This window comes from Arabidopsis lyrata (genome assembly GCF_000004255.2).
Source record: "Arabidopsis lyrata subsp. lyrata unplaced genomic scaffold ARALYscaffold_7, whole genome shotgun sequence".
Classification (NCBI taxonomy): domain Eukaryota; kingdom Viridiplantae; phylum Streptophyta; class Magnoliopsida; order Brassicales; family Brassicaceae; genus Arabidopsis; species Arabidopsis lyrata.
Genome location: NW_003302549.1, coordinates 1,366,290 through 1,386,336, shown reverse-complemented (window position 1 = coordinate 1,386,336; position 20,047 = coordinate 1,366,290). Strand labels below are relative to the sequence as shown.

At 42.8% G+C, this 20,047-nt stretch overlaps 5 protein-coding genes, 1 long non-coding RNA gene and 1 pseudogene across 7 annotated transcripts; 1 reads left to right on the top strand and 6 right to left on the bottom strand.

The window, feature by feature from the left end:
* Positions 1-2,246: 2,246 nt before the first annotated feature.
* LOC110226675 lies at positions 2,247-3,805 on the bottom strand. Of its 2 annotated transcripts, none has more exons than XM_021019092.1 (2): positions 2,521-3,805; positions 2,247-2,374 (listed from the first exon to the last, which is right to left on the bottom strand). In XM_021019092.1, exons 1-2 carry the CDS (start codon positions 3,638-3,640, stop codon positions 2,328-2,330), a joined length of 1,167 nt encoding a protein of 388 aa, XP_020874751.1. In that variant the 5' UTR covers positions 3,641-3,805; the 3' UTR covers positions 2,247-2,327. The 2 variants fall into 2 exon arrangements, with proteins under 2 accessions (XP_020874751.1, XP_020874752.1); XM_021019093.1 differs by having other exon boundaries at positions 2,542-3,805.
* A 141-nt stretch (positions 3,806-3,946) lies between these two features.
* Positions 3,947-6,363, bottom strand: LOC9303028 (cytochrome P450 81D11). The gene is made up of 3 exons (XM_021019091.1): positions 5,669-6,363; positions 4,752-5,135; positions 3,947-4,674 (listed from the first exon to the last, which is right to left on the bottom strand). The coding sequence occupies exons 1-3, from the start codon at positions 6,167-6,169 to the stop codon at positions 4,072-4,074; spliced, it is 1,488 nt and encodes a 495-aa protein (XP_020874750.1). The 5' UTR covers positions 6,170-6,363; the 3' UTR covers positions 3,947-4,071.
* A 950-nt stretch (positions 6,364-7,313) lies between these two features.
* Positions 7,314-8,343, bottom strand: LOC110226128. Its single transcript, XR_002330238.1, has 2 exons — positions 8,154-8,343; positions 7,314-7,944 (listed from the first exon to the last, which is right to left on the bottom strand). It is a non-coding gene; the product is annotated as an uncharacterized LOC110226128 (long non-coding RNA).
* Positions 8,344-8,831: 488 nt separating this feature from the next.
* LOC9303027 (cytochrome P450 81D11) lies at positions 8,832-11,257 on the bottom strand. Its single transcript, XM_002866909.2, has 3 exons — positions 10,421-11,257; positions 9,729-10,103; positions 8,832-9,630 (listed from the first exon to the last, which is right to left on the bottom strand). Exons 1-3 carry the CDS (start codon positions 11,000-11,002, stop codon positions 9,028-9,030), a joined length of 1,560 nt encoding a protein of 519 aa, XP_002866955.2. The 5' UTR covers positions 11,003-11,257; the 3' UTR covers positions 8,832-9,027.
* Positions 11,257-11,595, bottom strand: LOC9303026 (cytochrome P450 81D1). The gene has a single exon (XM_021016725.1). It carries the CDS (start codon positions 11,593-11,595, stop codon positions 11,257-11,259), a length of 339 nt encoding a protein of 112 aa, XP_020872384.1.
* Positions 11,596-12,187: 592 nt separating this feature from the next.
* Positions 12,188-16,670, top strand: LOC110226107. The gene is made up of 3 exons (XM_021016722.1): positions 12,188-15,333; positions 16,303-16,375; positions 16,455-16,670. Exons 1-3 carry the CDS (start codon positions 12,188-12,190, stop codon positions 16,668-16,670), a joined length of 3,435 nt encoding a protein of 1,144 aa, XP_020872381.1.
* A 1,948-nt stretch (positions 16,671-18,618) lies between these two features.
* On the bottom strand, positions 18,619-19,495 carry LOC9303025 (annotated as a pseudogene).
* Between the last annotated feature and the right edge of the window lie 552 nt (positions 19,496-20,047).

Here is a 20,047-nt window from a genome sequence, read left to right as displayed (position 1 = left end):
GGCTGCCCACAACACATCGATACTCGGTTGGATCGCTGAGTTTTGTGCCCGAGAATAAGCTCAATTTTGGTGATGTTGCCATAGGCGTAGCGACTGGACTTGCTGCCAACATATTGTGTCGTGCAAGAAGGTCCAAAATATAGCGACGCTGTGTGAGATGGAGGCCATTAGGAACACGTTTAGCTTCAATACCAAGAAAATAAGAGAGCTCTTCGTGATCTTTGACGGAGAATCGATTTGCAAGAGCATTGAGTGTTGACTGAAGGAGAGCCGCATCATTTCCTGTTACTAAAATGTCATCCACATAGATTAACATGTATAGAAAAGATGATCCCTTCTTCAAAATAAACAGAGACGTGTCTGAAACAGAGTTTGCAAACCCAACGGAGAGAAGGTATGATTTCAACTCGAGATACCATGCTCGGGGAGCCTGTTTGAGACCGTAAAGAGCTTTCTTGAGATGACATACATGACCTGGCCTATCCTTGTCGACGTAACCCGGTGGCTGTGACATGTATACGTCTTCCGTGAGGGTGCCTTGTAAAAAGGCATTGTTGACATCAAGCTGTCGAATTGGCCAGTCCCGTTCAACTGCGATACCCAAAACAATTCGAATGGTTGTGGATTTGATCACTGGACTGAACGTCTCGGCGTAGTCTAGACCATGTTGTTGAGAGTATCCTTTCGCTACTAGCCTTGATTTGAATCTGCTAATTGAACCATCAGAGTTAAATTTAGTTCTGAAGATCCACTTACAACCAATGATGTTGACATGTGGTGGCGGTGGAGGAACGAGATCCCATGTATGATTGATTATTTGGGCATTGAATTCGTCAGACATCGAGTTGCACCATCGATCGTCCTTAAGAGCTTGTGTAACTGTCCGTGGCTCGAGATCTGAGTTGGCTAGTGTTACAGCGAGAGAATACTTCTTGTTTGGTTTGATGATTCCAGACTTTGATCTTGTGGCCATGGAGTGTTGGTTTTCATTCACGGGAACAGCTTGCGAAGCACTTGAGGAAGACGATGTTGTGGTGTCGTTGTTTTCTGGCTGGGCCAAGTTGTGTATTGGGCCTGTCTCTGAATTGTCCTCTGAAGGGCTTTGACTATGGGCTGAATTAGTTGGTGAATTGTGGTCTTGGGCCTGACTGGGAGAATGGGCTGCAGAAAACGTTGTTGAGTTTACTGGGCTTGGTGAATCACCAGAAGAGCTTGACGTGGAGGACAGAGCCTCTGTAGAATTTTCCGGCGTCATCTCCGGCAACGAATCACAACGCGGGGGCGAGGTCGGAGGCGACGGTGGCTGTACGAGGGTGATACGTTGGACTTGGAGAGGTTGTGTTTCGGAGATAGGTGGAGGTGAGATATTTCGAGTGTTTGGTTGCAGAGAGGAGAAGGGAAAATTTGTTTCATCAAAACGAACATGACGAGAAATATATATTCGATGATTTTGTGGTTCTATACATATGTAGGCACTTTGAGTGAGAGAGTAACCGAGAAAGACACAAGGAGAAGATTTTGGTTGGAGTTTATGTGAATTGTACGGTCTAAGCCAAGGGAAACAGAGGCATCCGAAGGTTTTAAGTTTTTGGTAGTTTGGATTTGTTTGAAAAAGCTTTTGGTATGGCGATTGGAAAGATAGAGTTGGTGTAGGCATGCGGTTTATTAGGTATACGGCTGCAGCTAGAGCATAAGACCAATAAGTGTTTGGGATAGAGGCATGTGAAAGAAGGGAGAGACCGGTCTCAACAATGTGTCGATGACGGCGTTCTGAAAGACCATTATGTTCGGGAGTGTGAGGTGGTGTAGTGAGATGGGTGATGCCGTTTGTGGCTAGAAAATCTCTTAGGGCTATGTATTCTCCACCATTGTCGGAGAAAAGAGTTATAATACGTGTTTGAAACTTGTTTTCGACAAGAGCTTTGAATCGAATGAAGGTTTCTTTGACTTGTGATTTGAATTTGAGTGGATAAAGCCAAGTGTAGCGAGTATGGTGATCAACGATTATGAGATAATACTTGTAATTATCGATTGAAATAATCGGAGATGTCCATACATCACTAAAGAGAATTTCGAGGGGACGAGAAGAAGAGATTGAGGTTTCAGAAAAAGATAATTTGTGACTTTTATTAATAGAGCAATCTCGACAAAGCGACTTTATTTGAGAATCAGAAAATGGTAAAGAAAACTGAGAGAGTATTGTTTTAAGAATGCGGAGAGATGGGTGGCCTAAACGTGAGTGCCACTCTTTTAAAGTTGGTTTTGATGTGGTGGTAAGATAGGATGTGGGAATGGATGTAGGATTAGGCCACTCGTACAGCTCCGCTTTAGTTCGCCCTTGGAGTAACCGGGCCCCCGTTTTGAGATCCTTCACCTGAAATGAGGCCGGGAAAAATTCAACAGAGACTTTGTTAGCGTTACAAAGGCGGTATACAGAAATTAAATTTTTCTGAATCTCAGGAACATATAAAACATCACGTAGAGATAAAGATTGAGATGAGGAGGGCAGAGAAGTTGAACCGGTATGGGTGATTTTCAGACCTGAACCATCCCCAATGAGAACCTCTTCACCACCGTTGTATGGCTGGTGTAAAGCTAGGTTGTTTAGATCAGAGGTTATGTGGTGCGTGGTGCCAGAGTCAAGGATCCACGGGTTGTACGGGAATGGTGACGGTGCAGCAGTGGCAAAGTTGGCTCTGGGCTGCCACGACATCGGAGGCTGCGGAGGTGTTGGCAGCAATGGTGGGTTGGCTGGTGCCTGAGCTTGGAATGTTTGAAGCTGGTAGCAGCGTTTAGCGGAATGTCCTTGAATGCCACAAATTTGACACTTACCAAGATATGGCTTGAATGGACCACGAACTTCGGGTCCACGAGCAGAGGATTGTTGTGGCTTCCAAGGTTGAGTGTGTGATGGCTTGGAGGAGGAGCGACCACGATTGTTGGTAGCATAGTTGGCCGTGATAGGAAACGGTGTCGCGGGCTGAGCAGTTATGATCTTGGCTTCATGATTAAGAAGCTTCTCATGGAGTTCTGTCAGACTTGGCGGGACATCACGACCTTCCATTTGGTCAACCACCGATTTGTACTCCTCGGGTAGCCCTTGGAGAATGTAGTCAAGTTGGTCTTCATGGTCAATGAGTTTGCCCAGGAGAGCTAACTGATCAAAACGATTCGTTAGGCCCTGAACATACTCATCAATTGTGCGGGTACCCTTTGTCCACTGATTGAGTTGATGCTTGAGTTGTTTGATGTGGCCACGACTCGGCTTAGCATAGGTTGAGGCAAGCGTATTCCAGACGTCAGCGGCGGTGTTGGCACGAGAGACTGTGGACTGGACGCTGAGGGAGAGGGCGCCGATGAGAGCAGAGTAGACCAGGCGATTTTGTCTGGTCCAAGCTTCAAAAGCAGGATTTGGTGAAGTGACGGCATTGACCGTGATCTCCTTGTCTGGTACGTTGGCCAAGGCATCAAGATGCTTGGCGAGACCGTAACCATCGAGAATAGCGTGAACTTGGCGGCTCCACATGATGTAGTTGGAGGTCGTGAGCTTGGTAACATTAGCCATGTTAATGTTAACAATGGAAGTGGCGTTGAGGTTGAGGTTGATGACCTGTGATTGATCGGCAGCAATGGTGGCCATTGATGAAGAGAAGAGATAAACGGGGACGAGGAAAAGGAGGAGAGAAAAAGGAAAGATTTTTAGGTTTCTAGGATCGGTATTTCTCTGATACCATATAGAGAATAGAATGAATTGGGAATTTGATTATTCTATTGATTGAGATACAAGAGGTATATATACAAGAGAAGGATTCTAGAGAGTTCTAATTACAACATAAATACAATATATATACTTGTCATATTTAGAACAATGATTGATCCTTGACATATTCTTGATGACCTGTGATTGATACTTGATACTATGTACCAACCGTTTTTCTTGATCTTGTGGAAGTCGAAACACTTATTTCTTTTATTGCTCTGCATCCAACTTATTGACCACATAATACTTTTATTTCTAAGAAGTAAGAACACGTGGGATGTATGAAACTATAAGTTACAGTTACAGGTTAATTATATCACTTTACCAACAACGGCACGTGCCTTGCACATAGCTCGCAACGGAGTAGCTTTAGGCATAGTGATCCCTTCGCCTTCAGTCATGTCCACAAGTTCTTCACCAACTCTCTCCCACTCGAAACACTGAATCAAACAGCCAAGAGCAAGACTTACTAACCGCTTCCCAAGCTCGGCTCCAGGACAAGCTCGTCGTCCCATCCCAAACGGCATTAGCTTTCGAGTCTCTCCTTCTTTCTCGAACCTCTCCGGTTTGAACCTCTCTGGCTCTTCCCATAAACCTGGATCTCTATGCATCGCCCATACGTTTGTTAATAACAACGTGCGACGTGGCATATCGTAGCCCGCCACTTTACATTCATCCGATGAGAAATGAGGGAGGAGTAGTGGAACCGCAGGATACAAACGTAGTGTTTCCGACACAATGTTTTGGAGATAATGGAGATTTCCAATGTCTGATTCTTCAACTAACCGGTCTGAACCGATTTTTTCATCGATTTCCGCTCTCGCTTTCTCAAGTATCCCTGGATGGTTCAACAAATTTGACATTGCCCATTCCAACGTTACTGCAGATGTATCTGTCCCCGCAAGAACCAGAGCCTGTGTATATATATTTCTAATAAGTAAACTCACTCCATATATTATATATAGAATAATATTAGTTAATATGAACTTACGAGTATGATTCCTTTGATGATGATATCAGTATAGTAATCGGGTTCGGTTTCTTGGAAAGAAAGCAAATGATTGATCAAAGTTTGACCCTTTTCTTTCTCTGCACGTTTCTCATCAACCAATTTTTGCAGGAATCTATCGAGTCGATTCCCCAAAATCTTGGTCTGGTTCTCAAAGTTTGTGACCCAATTTATGATCGGAAGATAATCAGCCAAATTGCCAGAACTGGCGCCCGTCATTACCTCCGATATAAGTTCCCTCACGAGCTTGGCTTCATCATTGTCTTCTGTACCGCTACCGTAATATCGCTTTCCGGCTACCATCATGATGATGTTGTTGAATGCCAAGTTGGCTAATAATGATTTCAACTCCACTTCAACAAATCCCTGTGGGACGATCGATTACTAGTCAAATTTATTACGTTGTGCAACATTAAATATTTACACAAAACTATACTAATAAATGAATAAAAAAATATTCAACCACATTTTTATGTAATTTATTTGTTCATTTTACAGATACTGTTTCAAATTTAACATGTAGTATACATAATCTTAAATTTTCAATCGTATATGTAGTAGGGAATATTTCGAATATTTGAGTAGAGACATATGTATATATAAAAGTATTTTCAATTGTGAGAGACTAGAAGTCTAGAACAACAGACAAATATCCTCTGTTTCAAAATATAAGACGTTTTAGTTAAAAGTACGCAGATTAAAAAAAATTGATTTATTGTCGAAAAATTTGACTAGTAATTCAACCTCACGAGTGTCGAGTAGTAGATTAAATTTTTTGATTTACTGATGTTTAAAAAAAAAATTGATTTACTTAAATAAGAAAAGATAAAAAATCGAGTTAAATAAGAAGGTGTTTTTATTTTTAAATAATAAAAAATATAAAAATAAGAAGGTGTTACGTGTAAGGAGTCTCTAGAGAGAAGTGTTATGAGCCGTTGGATCTCGTCTTTACGGATAGACTTAAAAGTACTGACTCTATGAGAAGAAAAAATCTCGACGGCGGCAATGCGGCGGAGATTCCTCCAGTGGTCGCCGTAAGGTGCTGCAATCATATTGGTAAAGTTATAGCCGACGTGTTTGGCCATGATGATATCAGGACGATTCGCAAGAACGACGTCGTTTTTGGTGAAACATTCTTCGGCTATGGAATGTGAGGAGATAACGTAAACGAGGCGGTTTCCCAGGCGGAGGTGGAAGATCGGAGCATTTCCGAGGGACTGAGAGATGGAGAGGAATGTTCGGTGGACCGGTTGCTTGAGGAGGTGGAGGTGGCCGATAACCGGTAAAGGGTAACCCGGAGAAGGAGGAAGATTAGGTTTCCGGTTAGATTTTGTGAGCAAGAGTTTGATAGAGATAGAGAGAAAGAGAAAGGAGAGGAGCAGGATTTGGGTGATGTCCATTTTCTTGTTGATTGCTTTCTTTGTTTTTTGGTCTTTCTTTTTTTGTAAAGTTGTGTCGTGTGTGGGATCGAGATGGACCAGATGGGTACTTTGTGGTCTTTAAAACACGAAATCGAGATGGACCAGATGGGTACTTTGTGGTCTTTAAAACACGAAAATTAATTGACTGAGAACGAAAGATACTTGAAATTTTGGAAATGGTTTGGATTGAGATTTTAATTTGCTTTGAAAGAGAAGCTAATAATTCACTTTCAATAAGAAAGTTAGGTAAATTTCCTGTTTTGTAGGGAATTTAAGAAAAAAATATTTCTTATTGCTCTACCTAAAAAGGGAAAATGATAAAAATATGTCAATATGTAAAAGATAGTACATCTGCCGACTTAAAAAATAAAATAAAAAAGACAGTCATATACCTAGTGATTTGTGTTATTGTCCTTATTGTATTACTTACATGTGTTTAAACTCAACATAATGTGTGTTCTTTCGAATGAATGAAGTTAGAAGCTAAGGGCTTTGGTCGAGTGAAATGTTTTGTTTTCTAAGTTCCGTTTCCTTTTATTAGTCTGAGTTCATCTTTTCCGCTTTCAAGCGTGTACACACACTGAAAAAGGATAAAAATGAAAAAGTTCTTTATCAATTACATAAAGTAAAGTTTTCAAGACAAATAATTTATAACTATGGAGAGAAAGGTTACTACACCTTCCAACCTCATTATCAATTTTTACCGTTCAGATCGATTAGCGTCTTGTCTAAGTCTATCCATCAAAATTTTATGACGTGCAATTAAAAAAAAATTAATAATAACAATATGACGTGTTTTTAGAATATGTTCCACAATTTAACAAATTAAATTAAATAGGTTCAAATATGATGGAAGCAATTTTCAATTTATTTTGATTTTAACAAATTAAATTTTCAGCCGTAGTTTGGACAAATGATGATAGACTAGCTTGTTGGGTGCGATGAATAGAATCACACCTCGATGCACTTTTTTTTTCACCTACTGATGCACTTATTATTGGAGTGTGTGGTGTGAATTTTATATATGAAAGGAATTGTCTTTTTAGTTTTTTTTAGGGAAAATGTTTCTCAGCTACGCCAACAATACGTCATCACATTGTCACACATGCAGACAAAGAAAATATTGCGTTAGCTACCAACTACTGCAATCACATAACGACATGCACAAACTAACATGAGTTATGGTGCCAACACCATAAACATACATTCCGGTACCGTTCCGGTGAAAGACGCGACGGAATCCGGCACCGGAGATACCCAATTGTAAACCCGACCCAAATAATTAAATCCCGACCCAGACACAATCAAAAACCAACCCGAGTTAATAAAAACCCAACTAAAAACTAATTGGGCCTACACCCAGCCCAACACTAATTTAACAACAACAAACGTAATTACCGAGACCATAATCAAACTCTCTCTTTGCGATTTAGGGTTCATGAGCGTAGAAGAGGGACTTTTCGAATCGCCACATTTCTTCTCCAATATTGTCACGATTAAAGCTTAGAGAGTGAATCGTAACGGAATCTCGTTCCAATGAGGTAAGAACTCAAGTTTTCTGGGTTGATTTGGGTGTATAAAGTCGAAACAGATCCCGACATTGGGGTTTTTGGATTTTAACTTATTGTTGATATTGTCTGTGATTTTTTCTGGGTTTTGTCGGGTTTGTATATCTTCGCAGGCAATCCACAATTACACTTTTTTAGAGCTCCAGACGATCTACTCAAACTAGATGACCCACTACTTGTATCCATCTTGCAAAAAATCAGACAACAAAACTCTTCTTTTAAACATTTCAACAAACAACTGATCTGCATCAATTTCATGTTCAATTACTACCAAAATAAATACGAAATCCTTTCCATCACAACAATCAACACGCAAATATGTCCCATTATACTCATCGAGTAAATCTATTCAAATCTATTCTCACAAATTCTTAAGAAATCAAATTACAACATACCTGTTTCAAACCCGATGAAATCCGAGAATTAGCTATATTCTTACAAAGATTTAGAAATCTCTTTTTCTCAACACACCTCACTTCTAAGCTCTCGAAACCAGACTAAGAACAGAGAATCGACATTCTTGTGTTAATTTACGGTAGTTTTAATTATTTTGGGTTGGGTTTTATCACGAGTTATGGGTCGGGTTCTATTTAATTTTGGCCTTTTTTTGTTTTTTTTTTTTTTTAATTTGGGTCGGGTTTACAATTAGGTATCTCCGGTGCCGGATTCTGTCGCGTCTTTCACCGGAACAGTACCGGAATGTATGTTTATGGTGTTGGCACCATAACTCATGTTAGTTCGTGTATGTCGTTATGTGATTGCAGTAGTTGGTGTAGTTGTCGCAATATTTTCTTTGTCTGCATGTGTGACGATGTGATGACGTATTGTTGGCGTAGAGAAACATTTTCCCTTTTTTTTACCCTTCCTCACCGTTTTAGTGGAGTAAAAGACACAACGCACAACATAATACGGGTCAACCGGTCAACTCATAGTCATATCATTAAGTTCGACACCAATGACCCAAGAGGCATGCCCACTAACCGGTGATAAGCCCAACTACCAGATAAGCCCAAATGGCATAAGCTTTAGATTCACTACGTGAAGTTAGTAATTGACCACAATGACTAGTAGTGGACATCAAGCCGATAATATTAAACAAGATTCAAAGTTACAAGATGAAAAAAAAAAAAAGATTCAAAGTTACAACAAAAGATCGAGGGTGGACATTAAGCCGATTATTAAACAAGATTCAAAGTTACAATAAAAGATCGAGGGACGACCAAAACACATAATTAAAAACATAAAAACTTGTCATTAAATAAAATACATTTAAATCAGTTTACCAACAATAGAACGTGCTTTGCACATGGCTCCTAATGGTATAGCTTTGGGCAATGTGGCTCCTTTGTCTTCGGTCATGTCCACAAGCTCCTCACCAACTCTTTCCCACTCAAAACATTGAACCAAACTTCCAAGAGCCAGGTTTATTAGCCTATGAGCCAGCCCGGCTCCAGGACAAGCTCTTCGTCCCATCCCAAATGAGAATAGCTTCTCAGCCTCTCCTTCTTTTTCAAATCTTTCCGGCTTGAATATCTCCGGATCTTCCCATAACTCTGGATCTCTATGCATGGCCCATGCGTTGGTCAACACCATTGTTCCACTTGGTATATCATATCCTCCAACTTTACAATCTTCTGATGACAAATGAGGTAGTAGTAGTGGGACTGCAGGGTACATACGTAGCGTTTCCAATACAATGTTTTGGAGATAAGAGAGATTTACAATGTCTGATTCGTCTACTAGCCGGTCTAGACCAACTTTTTCATCGATTTCCATTCTCGCTTTTTTAAGTATTTCTGGATGGTTCAACAGATTTGACATTGCCCATTCTAGTGTTACTGATGACGTATCTGTCCCTGCAATTATAAGAGTCTACACACATTTCTACCATTAAACTCTTTCTATTCATATATATATATATATATATATATATATATATATCGTGTACTTGCTTATTGATTGATACTTACAAGTATGATTCCTTTGATGATGACATCCGTATAGTAATCAGGTTGAATGTCTTGGAGAGCAAGCAAGTGATCGATCATAGTTTCACCTTTTTCCTTTTCTGCACGTTTTTCGTCGACTAATCGCTGCAAAAACGCATCAAACCTATTTCCCAAATTCTTGATTCGTTTTTCATAACTCGTGACCCAACGTAAAATGGAAAGATAATCAATGGCGTTTCCTGCACCAGCGCTGGTCACCACCTCCGACACAAGTTGCTTCACGAGTTTAGCTTCATCGTTGTCCTCACCAAAATATCTCTTCCCGGCCAACATTCTGATGGTGGTGTTGGATGCCAAATTGGTTAATAATGTTTTCATCTCTACCTCCACAAATCCCTGAGAGTACGAATACAATTAGGAGTAGTAGTAAACAGATAAGAGTTTTGGTAAACATTAATTATTTATGCATTTCCGTTTGCTTTCTAATATGTTTATTTTGAACATAACCAAATAATAAACCAACTTAAAACAATCAAAACCTACACTGCATCTTTATATATAGATTTAAAGCTAGTATCATAAATATAATATACACGCAATGCTTGAAAAAATAAACTAGTCACAATAAATATAAACGTATGTTAGTTGACAAAAGAACAAAAAAGAACAGAATACAGAACAAATAATAAACAAAGAATTTAAGGAGGTCATACGTGTAAGGAATCTCGAGAGAGATGTGAAATGAGCCGTCGGATCTCGTCCTTACGAATATAAAGAAACGAATTGAGTCTATGAGTGGATAATATCTCGACGGCGGCGATGCGGCGGAGGTTCCTCCAATGATCGCCGTAAGATGAAGAGAGTAAGTAGGTGCCGTTGTAGCCGACGTGCTTGCTTATCGTGAACTTGGGACGGTTCGCGAGAACGACGTCGTTCGTTGTGAAACATTCTTCGGCGATAGAACGTGAAGAGATGACATAAACGAGGCGATTTCCGAGGCGGAGATGGAAGATCGGAGCATTTCCGATGGATTGGGAGAGGGAAAGGAACGTCCGGTGAAGCGGTGGCTTGAGAAGGTGGAGGTGCCCGATCACTGGCAAGGAGATCCCCGGAGACGGAGGAAGGTGCAGTTTCCGTTTGGATCTTGTGAGCAAGAATATGGCGGAGGCAAAAAGAGACAGAAAAGAGAGGATCAAGATTTGGGTCAAATCCATTTTGTTTGTTTGGGGGCTCTTTGTTTTTTCTTCGTCTCTCTTTTTAACTATTATTTTGGAGATTAATACATCGGAATGCATTCAAGGAAATATATTATTTAAAAAATATATATTATATAGTTTGTGGGCGTGTGTTCATAAAAGCCCAAAAAGCACTATATAAAAAGCCCACCAGCTTGTCCAACGCAAAGCCTAAAAAATGTTCGACACAAAAGGCCTAAAACGTAGAAGCACAAGGTTCAAATTCGAACATTTGACAAAGTAGTTATAATAACTCCAACAATCAAAACATACCGACATAAATTAGCATTTACATTTAGTACAAAAGTCTAAACTCAAGCGGACTCGTTGAGTATTTTACCAACAAAGGCACGTGCTCTGCACATGGCTACCAACGGTATAGCTTTGGGCATTATGACTCCTCCGCCACCTTCACTCATATCCACCTCTTCTTCACCAACCCTCTCCCACTCAAAACATTGAATCAAAGACCCGATAGTCAAGCTCGCTAGCCATTGAGCTAGACCGGACCCAGGACATGCCCTTCTTCCTAGCCCGAACCCCATTAGCTTATGAGCCTCCCCTTCTTTCTCGAACCTCTCTGGTTTAAAATTCGTTGGATCATCCCATATCTTAGGATCCCTGTGTATAGCCCATGCATTAGTCAATAACATCGTTCCACGTGGCATATCGTAACCCCCTACTTTACAGTCTTCTGATGCCACGTGAGGGACCAACAAGGGACTTGCAGGGTATAAACGCAACGACTCATACACAATGTTCTGAAGATAAGGAAGACGTGAGAGGTCTGATTCTTCCACAAGCCTCTCAAAGTGATGCAGCGCATCCTCTGCAACAATCGGGCCTCGTGACAGACTCCTTCGTGGGCTGACCACTCTCGGCCCATTCTTCTTCTATTTGTTTTCTCATTCTGTTTTGTCAAGGATATACTCAAATCCTTTCTAGATTACTTCTCTTGATTCTCTTTATCTCGTTGGCTTTATCTCTTATTTGTTATAAGTAGTCGATCTCGACTCACGTTGTAGATCATATTGGTTTTTATTGAATTCAGTTATTAAAGAGCTTTTAGCCCTGAGAAGAGGATTCTCACCCCTATTACTTAAACGTTAAGCGTTTCTAGTAAGATCCGAGTTCGATATCGTCTTCTCCAGGAGACTTCGATTTCGTGCTTGTTACATAGCTTCCGCCTCTCTATCAGTTGGTATCAGATTCTTGTCTTTCCTGGATTTGAATTCTGTATCAATCATGCCTCCTCCTAAGCACGAAGGAGAGAAGATCCCAGACAACAACATCGATTGGAAAGAGTTTCATGAAACTCTTCTCTCATCTCAAGCCGCTATGCAAGCATCACAAGCAGCGCTGCAAACTTCCATTCAAGAGCTGAGTCAAGTGTTGATCCGACATCTTGGGGGAGGTAATCAAGCGCCGCCACCAGCAGCCATCATCAACGCACCAGCAAACCAAAACAACCAGCAGGTCATCGTTGACGGTGGCCAGCAACACAATCCGCAACAGCAACAACTTCCCTTAGCACTTGAATACCCGCAGCAACACGAGCTCGCACGTTTCAGACAACAGGAGCAGCGACAACATGACACACGTTGGGAGACTAGTTTTAAAGTGGACATACTAGAATTCGTCGGAGGGATCCGTGGCGATTCACTTCTGGATTGGTTGGTAGCTGTTGAAGAAGTGTTGGAGTTTAAAGGTGTACCAGATAATCGGAGGGTTTCACTCGTTGCAACACGTTTTCGGGGACACGCAGCGTCTTGGTGGCAACAACTCAAGTCATCACGAGCTCGCACCGGGAAAGAACCAATCCGTTCATGGGATAAGCTCAAGAAAAAGTTACGGGACACCTTCCTTCCACACAATTACGACCGTACTGTGTATAATCGTCTACAGAATTTGCGTCAAGGAGCACGTTCCGTTGAGGAGTATGCGGAGGAATTTTACCTCTTGGCCACCCGCAATGACATTTATGACAGCGAAGTTCAAATGGTTTCACGATTTATTGGTGGATTGAGATCTCAAATTCAGAACGCCCTGGCCCAATTTGACCCATCCACAGTCGCAGAAGCTCATAGAAGTGCCTCATCTTTCGAGCAACAATTTCGCACAGCCTCAAACTCTTCCTTCTCTCGATCCCGCAACACAGACCAGAAACCCACCACCACGAGTGTGACATCGCGCGATACAACAGAGCAAGGAAATACGAGTACAACTCACACCACCAAAGAAGCAGAGCCTGCTTTGCGCCGTTCCACTCGTCCTAATGCTCTAAGGTGTTATTCCTGCGGAGAACCAGGTCATCGACAAACCGCCTGCCCCAACCAAGCCCAACGTGGGCTCCTTATTGAAGATGGTAAGGTGATAGACGAAGATCCTGACTATGATTCACTAGAAGATGAAGGAACAGAACAACCTATCACGACACATGCTACTCCAGGTGATACATGTCGTGTGCTAGTGTCATGTTTCTTGTGTTTGACTCCACAACAACGAGAAGAACACTGGCTACGCACCAATATTTTTCGTTCGACTTGTACCGTCAAATGCCGCGTTTGTACCTTTGTCATCGATTCGGGAAGCTGTCGTAATATTATTGCGGAGGAAGTAGCCCGCAAGCTAGGCTTGCCTTTTGAAGCACACCCTACAGCCTACTCAATCACATGGCTGCAAGAAGGCGTTTCATTTCGTGTGTCTCATCGGACCCTTTTTCCTTTCTCTATAGGCCCATTCTACAAAGACAGGTTGTATTTTGACATCGCACAAATGAACGTGAGCCACTTAATTTTGGGGAGGCCATGGGAATATGATCGCAAAATCATTCACGATGGAGCCGCCAACACCTATGAGTTCCTTTGGGAAACTCACAAAATCCTGCTGCTACCATCATCGGACACTCCCTTAGTGCCTCACGCAACACCGCCGCCCAAAAAATCACCACCACCTCCAAAAACACTGACAGCTACGGGTCATCACCGTGTCACCATTCTCTGTTCTTTTTCTACTTTTGAAAAGGAATTACAACAAGAAGGCTTCGCCTTAGCCGTCCTCACTTCGTCACCAAAACCAGCCACTCCGCAAACCCCTAGTTTGTTTGATGGTGTCCTCACGGAATTCGCAGACGTGTTCCCTCATGAACTACCACAAGAATTGCCTCCTCTCCGTGACATTCAACACCACATTGACCTCGTTCCCGGTGCTACACTACCAAATCGACCTCACTACCGCATGAGTCCACAAGAACATGATGAGCTCTGCCGACAAGTAGAAGAACTTCTTAGCAAGGGCCATGTACGTGAGAGCCTCAGCCCGTGCGCCGTGCCCGCTCTTCTCATTCCAAAAAAAGACGGAACATGGCGTATGTGCGTTGATAGCCGTGCCATCAACAAAATCACAGTCCGTTACCGCTTTCCTATTCCTCGGTTAGACGATCTATTAGACCAGATTGGGAAGGCATCTATCTTCACTAAGATCGACTTGAAGAGTGGCTACCATCAAATACGGATTCGTCCTGGGGATGAATGGAAGACCGCTTTCAAGACCCGTGAGGGACTGTTTGAATGGTTGGTAATGCCGTTTGGACTCTTCAATGCTCCGAGTACGTTCATGCGTGTGATGAATCAAGCCCTCCGACCGTTCATTGGAAAATTCGTCGTCGTGTACTTTGACGACATACTCATCTTCAGCTCTTCCGGCGACGAACACGAGACTCACCTCCGATCCGTTTTAACTGTTCTCCGAAATGAAAAATTATTCGCAGCCCGTCACAAGTGTGAATTTGGAGTCAAGCAAGTTCTTTTTTTGGGTTACATTATTTCTGACAAAGGGTTATCCGTAGATGAATCCAAGATTGAAGCTGTTCGTTCTTGGCCAGTACCACGCACAGTGACGGAAGTACGCAGTTTTCACGGTCTCGCCTCCTTTTATCGCCGTTTTGTCCACCATTTCAGCAGCATTGTCGCCCCTATCACGGACTGCATACGTGATGGGAAGTTCTCATGGACACCGGAGGCTGATGAGGCGTTTACACTCATCAAACACAAGCTCACGACAGCCCCCATTTTGGTCCTTCCCGATTTTTCCTTGACCTTTGAGCTACATTGTGATACCTCTAAGCTAGGAATTGGCGCGGTGCTTAGTCAACAAAGCAGGCCGGTCGCATATTACAGCGAAAAATTATCGGGAGCACGTGGCCGCTATAGCACTTACGACGTGGAGTTTTATGCAATTGTTCAAGCAATCAAGCATTGGAGACATTATTTGGTTCACCGCGACTTCGTTCTTTTCACGGATCATGATGCACTGCGTCATCTTGATAGTCAAGCGAAGGTTTCATCAAGACATGCCTCCTGGATCGCCTTCCTACAACAATTCACTTTCTCCATAAAACACCAATCCGGAAAACAAATCGAGTAGCTGATGCATTAAGTCGTCGACACACGCTTTTGACGACCATACACGCATCCGTTAAGGGCTTTGCAACGATTGCGGATCTCTACAAGACTGACCCTTTTTCTCACGAATCCTCCAAGACGCGGAAAACAACCTCACAGACGATTTTTCACTTCAAGATGGGTTCCTTTTCAAGGGTTTACGGATTTGTGTCCCTGAAGGCAGCTGGCGCCTTCAAATAATTAGTGAGCTCCATAACGAAGGACACGTTGGTCGAGACCGGACATTACAATTAGTATCAACATCTTACTTCTGGCCAACCTTAAGACGCGATGTTGAACGTTTTGTGGAACGTTGTAGAGTTTGTCAAATGTCTAAAGGAAAAGCATCCAACGCTGGTCTTTATCTTCCATTGCCAATCCTGACACAACCATGGACCGATGTGAGTATGGATTTCGTTTTAGGGCTGCCTCGCACTCAACGTGGGAATGATTCGATTTTCGTCGTGGTGGATCGTTTTTTGAAAATGGCTCATTTCATTCCTTGTAAGAAGACCACAAATGTTGTCACGGTGGCTTCACTATTTTTCAAGGAAATTTATCGCTTGCATGGATTGCCTACATCCATTGTCTCGGATAGGGACACACGATTCCTAAGCCATTTTTGGCGATCTTTGTGGAAGCTCTTACGGACAAGCTTGGATATGAGTTCCGCTTATCATCCACAAACCGACGGCCAAACCGAAGTCACTAATCGCGCTCTCGGAGATTTGCTGCGCTGTTTAGTAGGGGATAACATCAAGAGTTGGGATGCCAAGCTTTGTCAAGCGGAGTTTGCTCATAACCATGCATTTAACCGTAGTGTTGGGTTTTCTCCATTTCGGATTGTCTATGGGTTTATTCCGCGCTGCCCATTGGACCTTACAACACTCCCCGATCAAACTCGCCTACATGGGCAAGCTTTGGACTTCGTGGAGGAACTTCAGCAAGTTCATACGGAAGCTCAAGCCAATTTGGAGGCTGCGGCGACCAAGTACAAAGAAGCGGCTGATTCGAAACGTCGGGAGCTGATTTTTAATCCTGGCGACTTGGTGTGGGTTGTCTTAACGAAGGACCGCTTTCCTCTCCGTGAATACAATATGCTTAAGTCACAGAAAATTGGTCCACTTGAAGTGGTGGAACGGATTAACGCCAACGCGTATCGTGTCAAGCTTCCTCCTCATCTGCGAACATCGGATGTTTTTAATGTGAAGTATTTGTCTCCGTTTCGCGGCGACAACGACGCTCTTGGTTCGTGGTCGAACCCTCTCTCACCCGGAGGGACCTGATGCAGCGCATCCTCTGCAACAATCGGGCCTCGTGACAGACTCCTTCGTGGGCTGACCACCCTCGGCCCATTCTTCTTCTATTTGTTTTCTCATTCTGTTTTGTCAAGGATATACTCAAATCCTTTCTAGATTACTTCTCTTGATTCTCTTTATCTCGTTGGCTTTATCTCTTATTTGTTATAAGTAGTCGATCTCGACTCACATTGTAGATCATCTTGGTTTTTATTGAATTCAGTTATTAAAGAGCTTTTAGCCCTGAGAAGAGGATTCTCACCCCTATTACTTAAACGTTAAGCGTTTCTAGTAAGATCCGAGTTCGATATCGTCTTCTCCAGGAGAATTCGATTTCGTGTTTGTTACATAGCTTCCGCCTCTCTATCACAAAGCCTACTTCATTGTCGATTTCTTCTCTCGCCTTGCTTAGTATCTTTGGATGGTTCAACAAGCTCGACAATGTCCATTCCAATGTTACTGCTGATGTATCAGTCCCCGCCAATATAAGAGACTGCAATAAAAAAAAAAACTAATTATTTCCACAATTGGCTAAATCGACTCATGAACTTAAAAATATTACTTACGAGCATGATCCCTTTGATAATGTTGTCCGTGTAGTACTCGGATTGTGTTTCTTGCTGACGAAGCAAGTGATCGACCATTATGTTCTCCTCCCTCTTCTCCTTCCCTTCTCGTTTCTCATCGACCAATCCTTGCAAGAACTCATCAAGCCTACCAGCGATCTTCTTTATCCGTTTCTCGGAATCTGTAATCCAACTCAGACCGGTAAATAATCAGCAGTGTTTCCGGCACCAAAACAACTCATCCCCTCTGCGATAAGCTCCCGTATGCGTTTAGCCTCCGGGTCATCCTCTGCACCGTCTCCGTAGTAACATTTTCCAGCCACCATTCTAATGATGTTGTTAAATGTTAAGTTAGAAAACATTGATCACATCTCGACCTTGGCAAATTCCTGCAAATTTTTTTATTATATACCCTAAGTTAAATCATTGACAAAATTCACAAAAATTCACCTATAAACAGAGATTGACAAGAGACTAAAGATTCTGATTAAAATAAATTTTGCCAATAACATGAAATTATCCTAAAATAGAAATTAAGGTCTAATCCATTTCAAATTTCCATATAAGCTATTCTAAAGTGGAAAAAATATCACTTACGAGTGAAGAGTTCCGTGAGAGACAAGTTATAAGCCGCTGGATCTCGTCTCGGCGGATAGATGAAAAGCTATTGAGCCGGTGAGCCGAGAATATCTCAACAACGCCAATGTGTCGGAGATTTCTCCAGTGGTCGCTGTACGAAGCTGTAACCACGGTGGTGCAGCCATATGAGATGTGTTTTGAAGCAAGGGAGTTAAAGCGGTTCGCGAGTACGACATCGTTCTTAGTGAAACATTCCTCGGCGATTGAGTGTGAAGAGACAACGAAAACCAGTCGGTTGCCAAGACGGAGGGAGATGATCGGAGTGTCGCCTAGGGATTGCGAGACGGAGAGGAAAACCCCGTGGAGCGGTGGCTTGAGAAGGCGGAGGTGACCAATCACCGGTAACGCACTAACGCCCAAGCCGGACTCGGAGGAAGGTTAGGCTTTCGCTTGATTCTTCCAATGAGGAATGCGAGAGATAGACATACGAAAAGAAATGTGAAAATTAGGGTTTGACCTTCCATATTTGACTTCTTCTTCCTCAAGGATATCATTTGGAATTATAACAGAGGATGATGTTGATTTTGAAAACGAAATCTTTTTTCAGCCAAATCACATGTGCCCATTAATCATGTTGATACCTAATAATTATTCTAATTTATATTTTAGCTGGATTTCTTATAAAAATTTTAAATTTGACGTCTAGCATAGTGGTCCAAAAGCCACCTAGTACATTGTTTGATTGATAAAACTGAACAATCATATTTGTAAATTTGTAAATTAACAATTATACATTGGAGTACTATTTTTGGCTCTTATTTGTACTATGCTTATACGTTTCCTTTAATAAGTTACCGTTGCTTAACAACGTATTAGCATTTATTTACATAAAAACTTAAGCAGACTCGGGTAAGATTTTACCAACGAAGGCACGTGCTCTGCACATGGCTACCAACGGTATACCTTTAGGCATTGTGAGTCCTGGACCTTCAGTCATATCAACCTCTTCTTCTCCAATCCTCTCCCACTCAAAACATTGAATCAAAGACCCGAGACTCAAGGTCACTAGCCGCTGAGCCAAACCGGACCCAGGACATGCCCGTCTACCTAGCCCGAACGGCATAAGCTTATGAGCCTCTCCTCCTTTCTCGAACCTCTCTGGATTGAGGCTAGTTGGATCATCCAATAGCCGAGGATCCCTATGTATAGCCCATGCATTAGTCAATAGCATCGTGCCATGTGGCATATCGTATCCCGCAACTTTACAATCTTTCGAGGCGACGTGAGGAAGCAGCATGGGGGCTGCAGGGACAGACGTAACGTTTCAGATACAATGTTCTGAAGATAAGGAAGATTTGGGATGTCTGATTCCTCCAAAAGCTTGTCTACACCGATCTTTCTATCGATCTCATCTCTCGCCTTTTTCAGTACCTCTGGATTGTTCAACAAGCTTGACAATGCCCATTCCAATGTTACCGCTGATGTATTATCAATCCCCCCTGCTATAAGAGTGTAACAGCCCAATATTGGCCCAAGGCCCATTCGAAGCCCATGAAGCCCATCCACTTAACCTAGGTACCCCCTCCTCTATTTCTCTATAAAAACCCCCTCCCATTCTCATTTTCTCCACAACACTCTCCTGAGTAGTGTTACTCTGTAGAAATCTCGTCGGAGTTAGTACCACCGAACCACCGTCCATCTTCTCCCGTAACCGAGCCGACCAAGCCAACGGAAAGCTTAGTCGAAGGTAACTCCTAAAACCAAGTTTTAAATGTTTTAGTTTCGGGCCGTTTAGTATTTTCAAGATTTCTCCCTAACCGCTTCGAATCTCGCAAATCCAAGGGCACCACCGGATTCGTGATGACGAGACGAAGTCGGAGACACCAAGCGCTGCCACCGCCGACGAGCCACGCGCCGCCACGCGCCGGAAGAAGGAAGCGCGTGACACCCACGCGCCGCCGAGTCTTCGGAGCGTGGATCTCACGCGCCGCCGCCGGTGACCGGAACCGCCGCTATTCGCCGGAGGCGCCGTGATCGGCAGCCGTCCGTTCGCCGCCGGGATTCCACCGCCGCTTCGTCGCCGGACCGCCGTCGCCGCCGGTGACTTTTCCGGTAAGGTTTGCCGGAATTTGTTGCCGCCGACCGTTTGGGTTAACCGGTCGGTCTAAATTGATTTAATCTGGTTTAAATCAATTGATTCTTGGTTTAGGTTAACCGGTC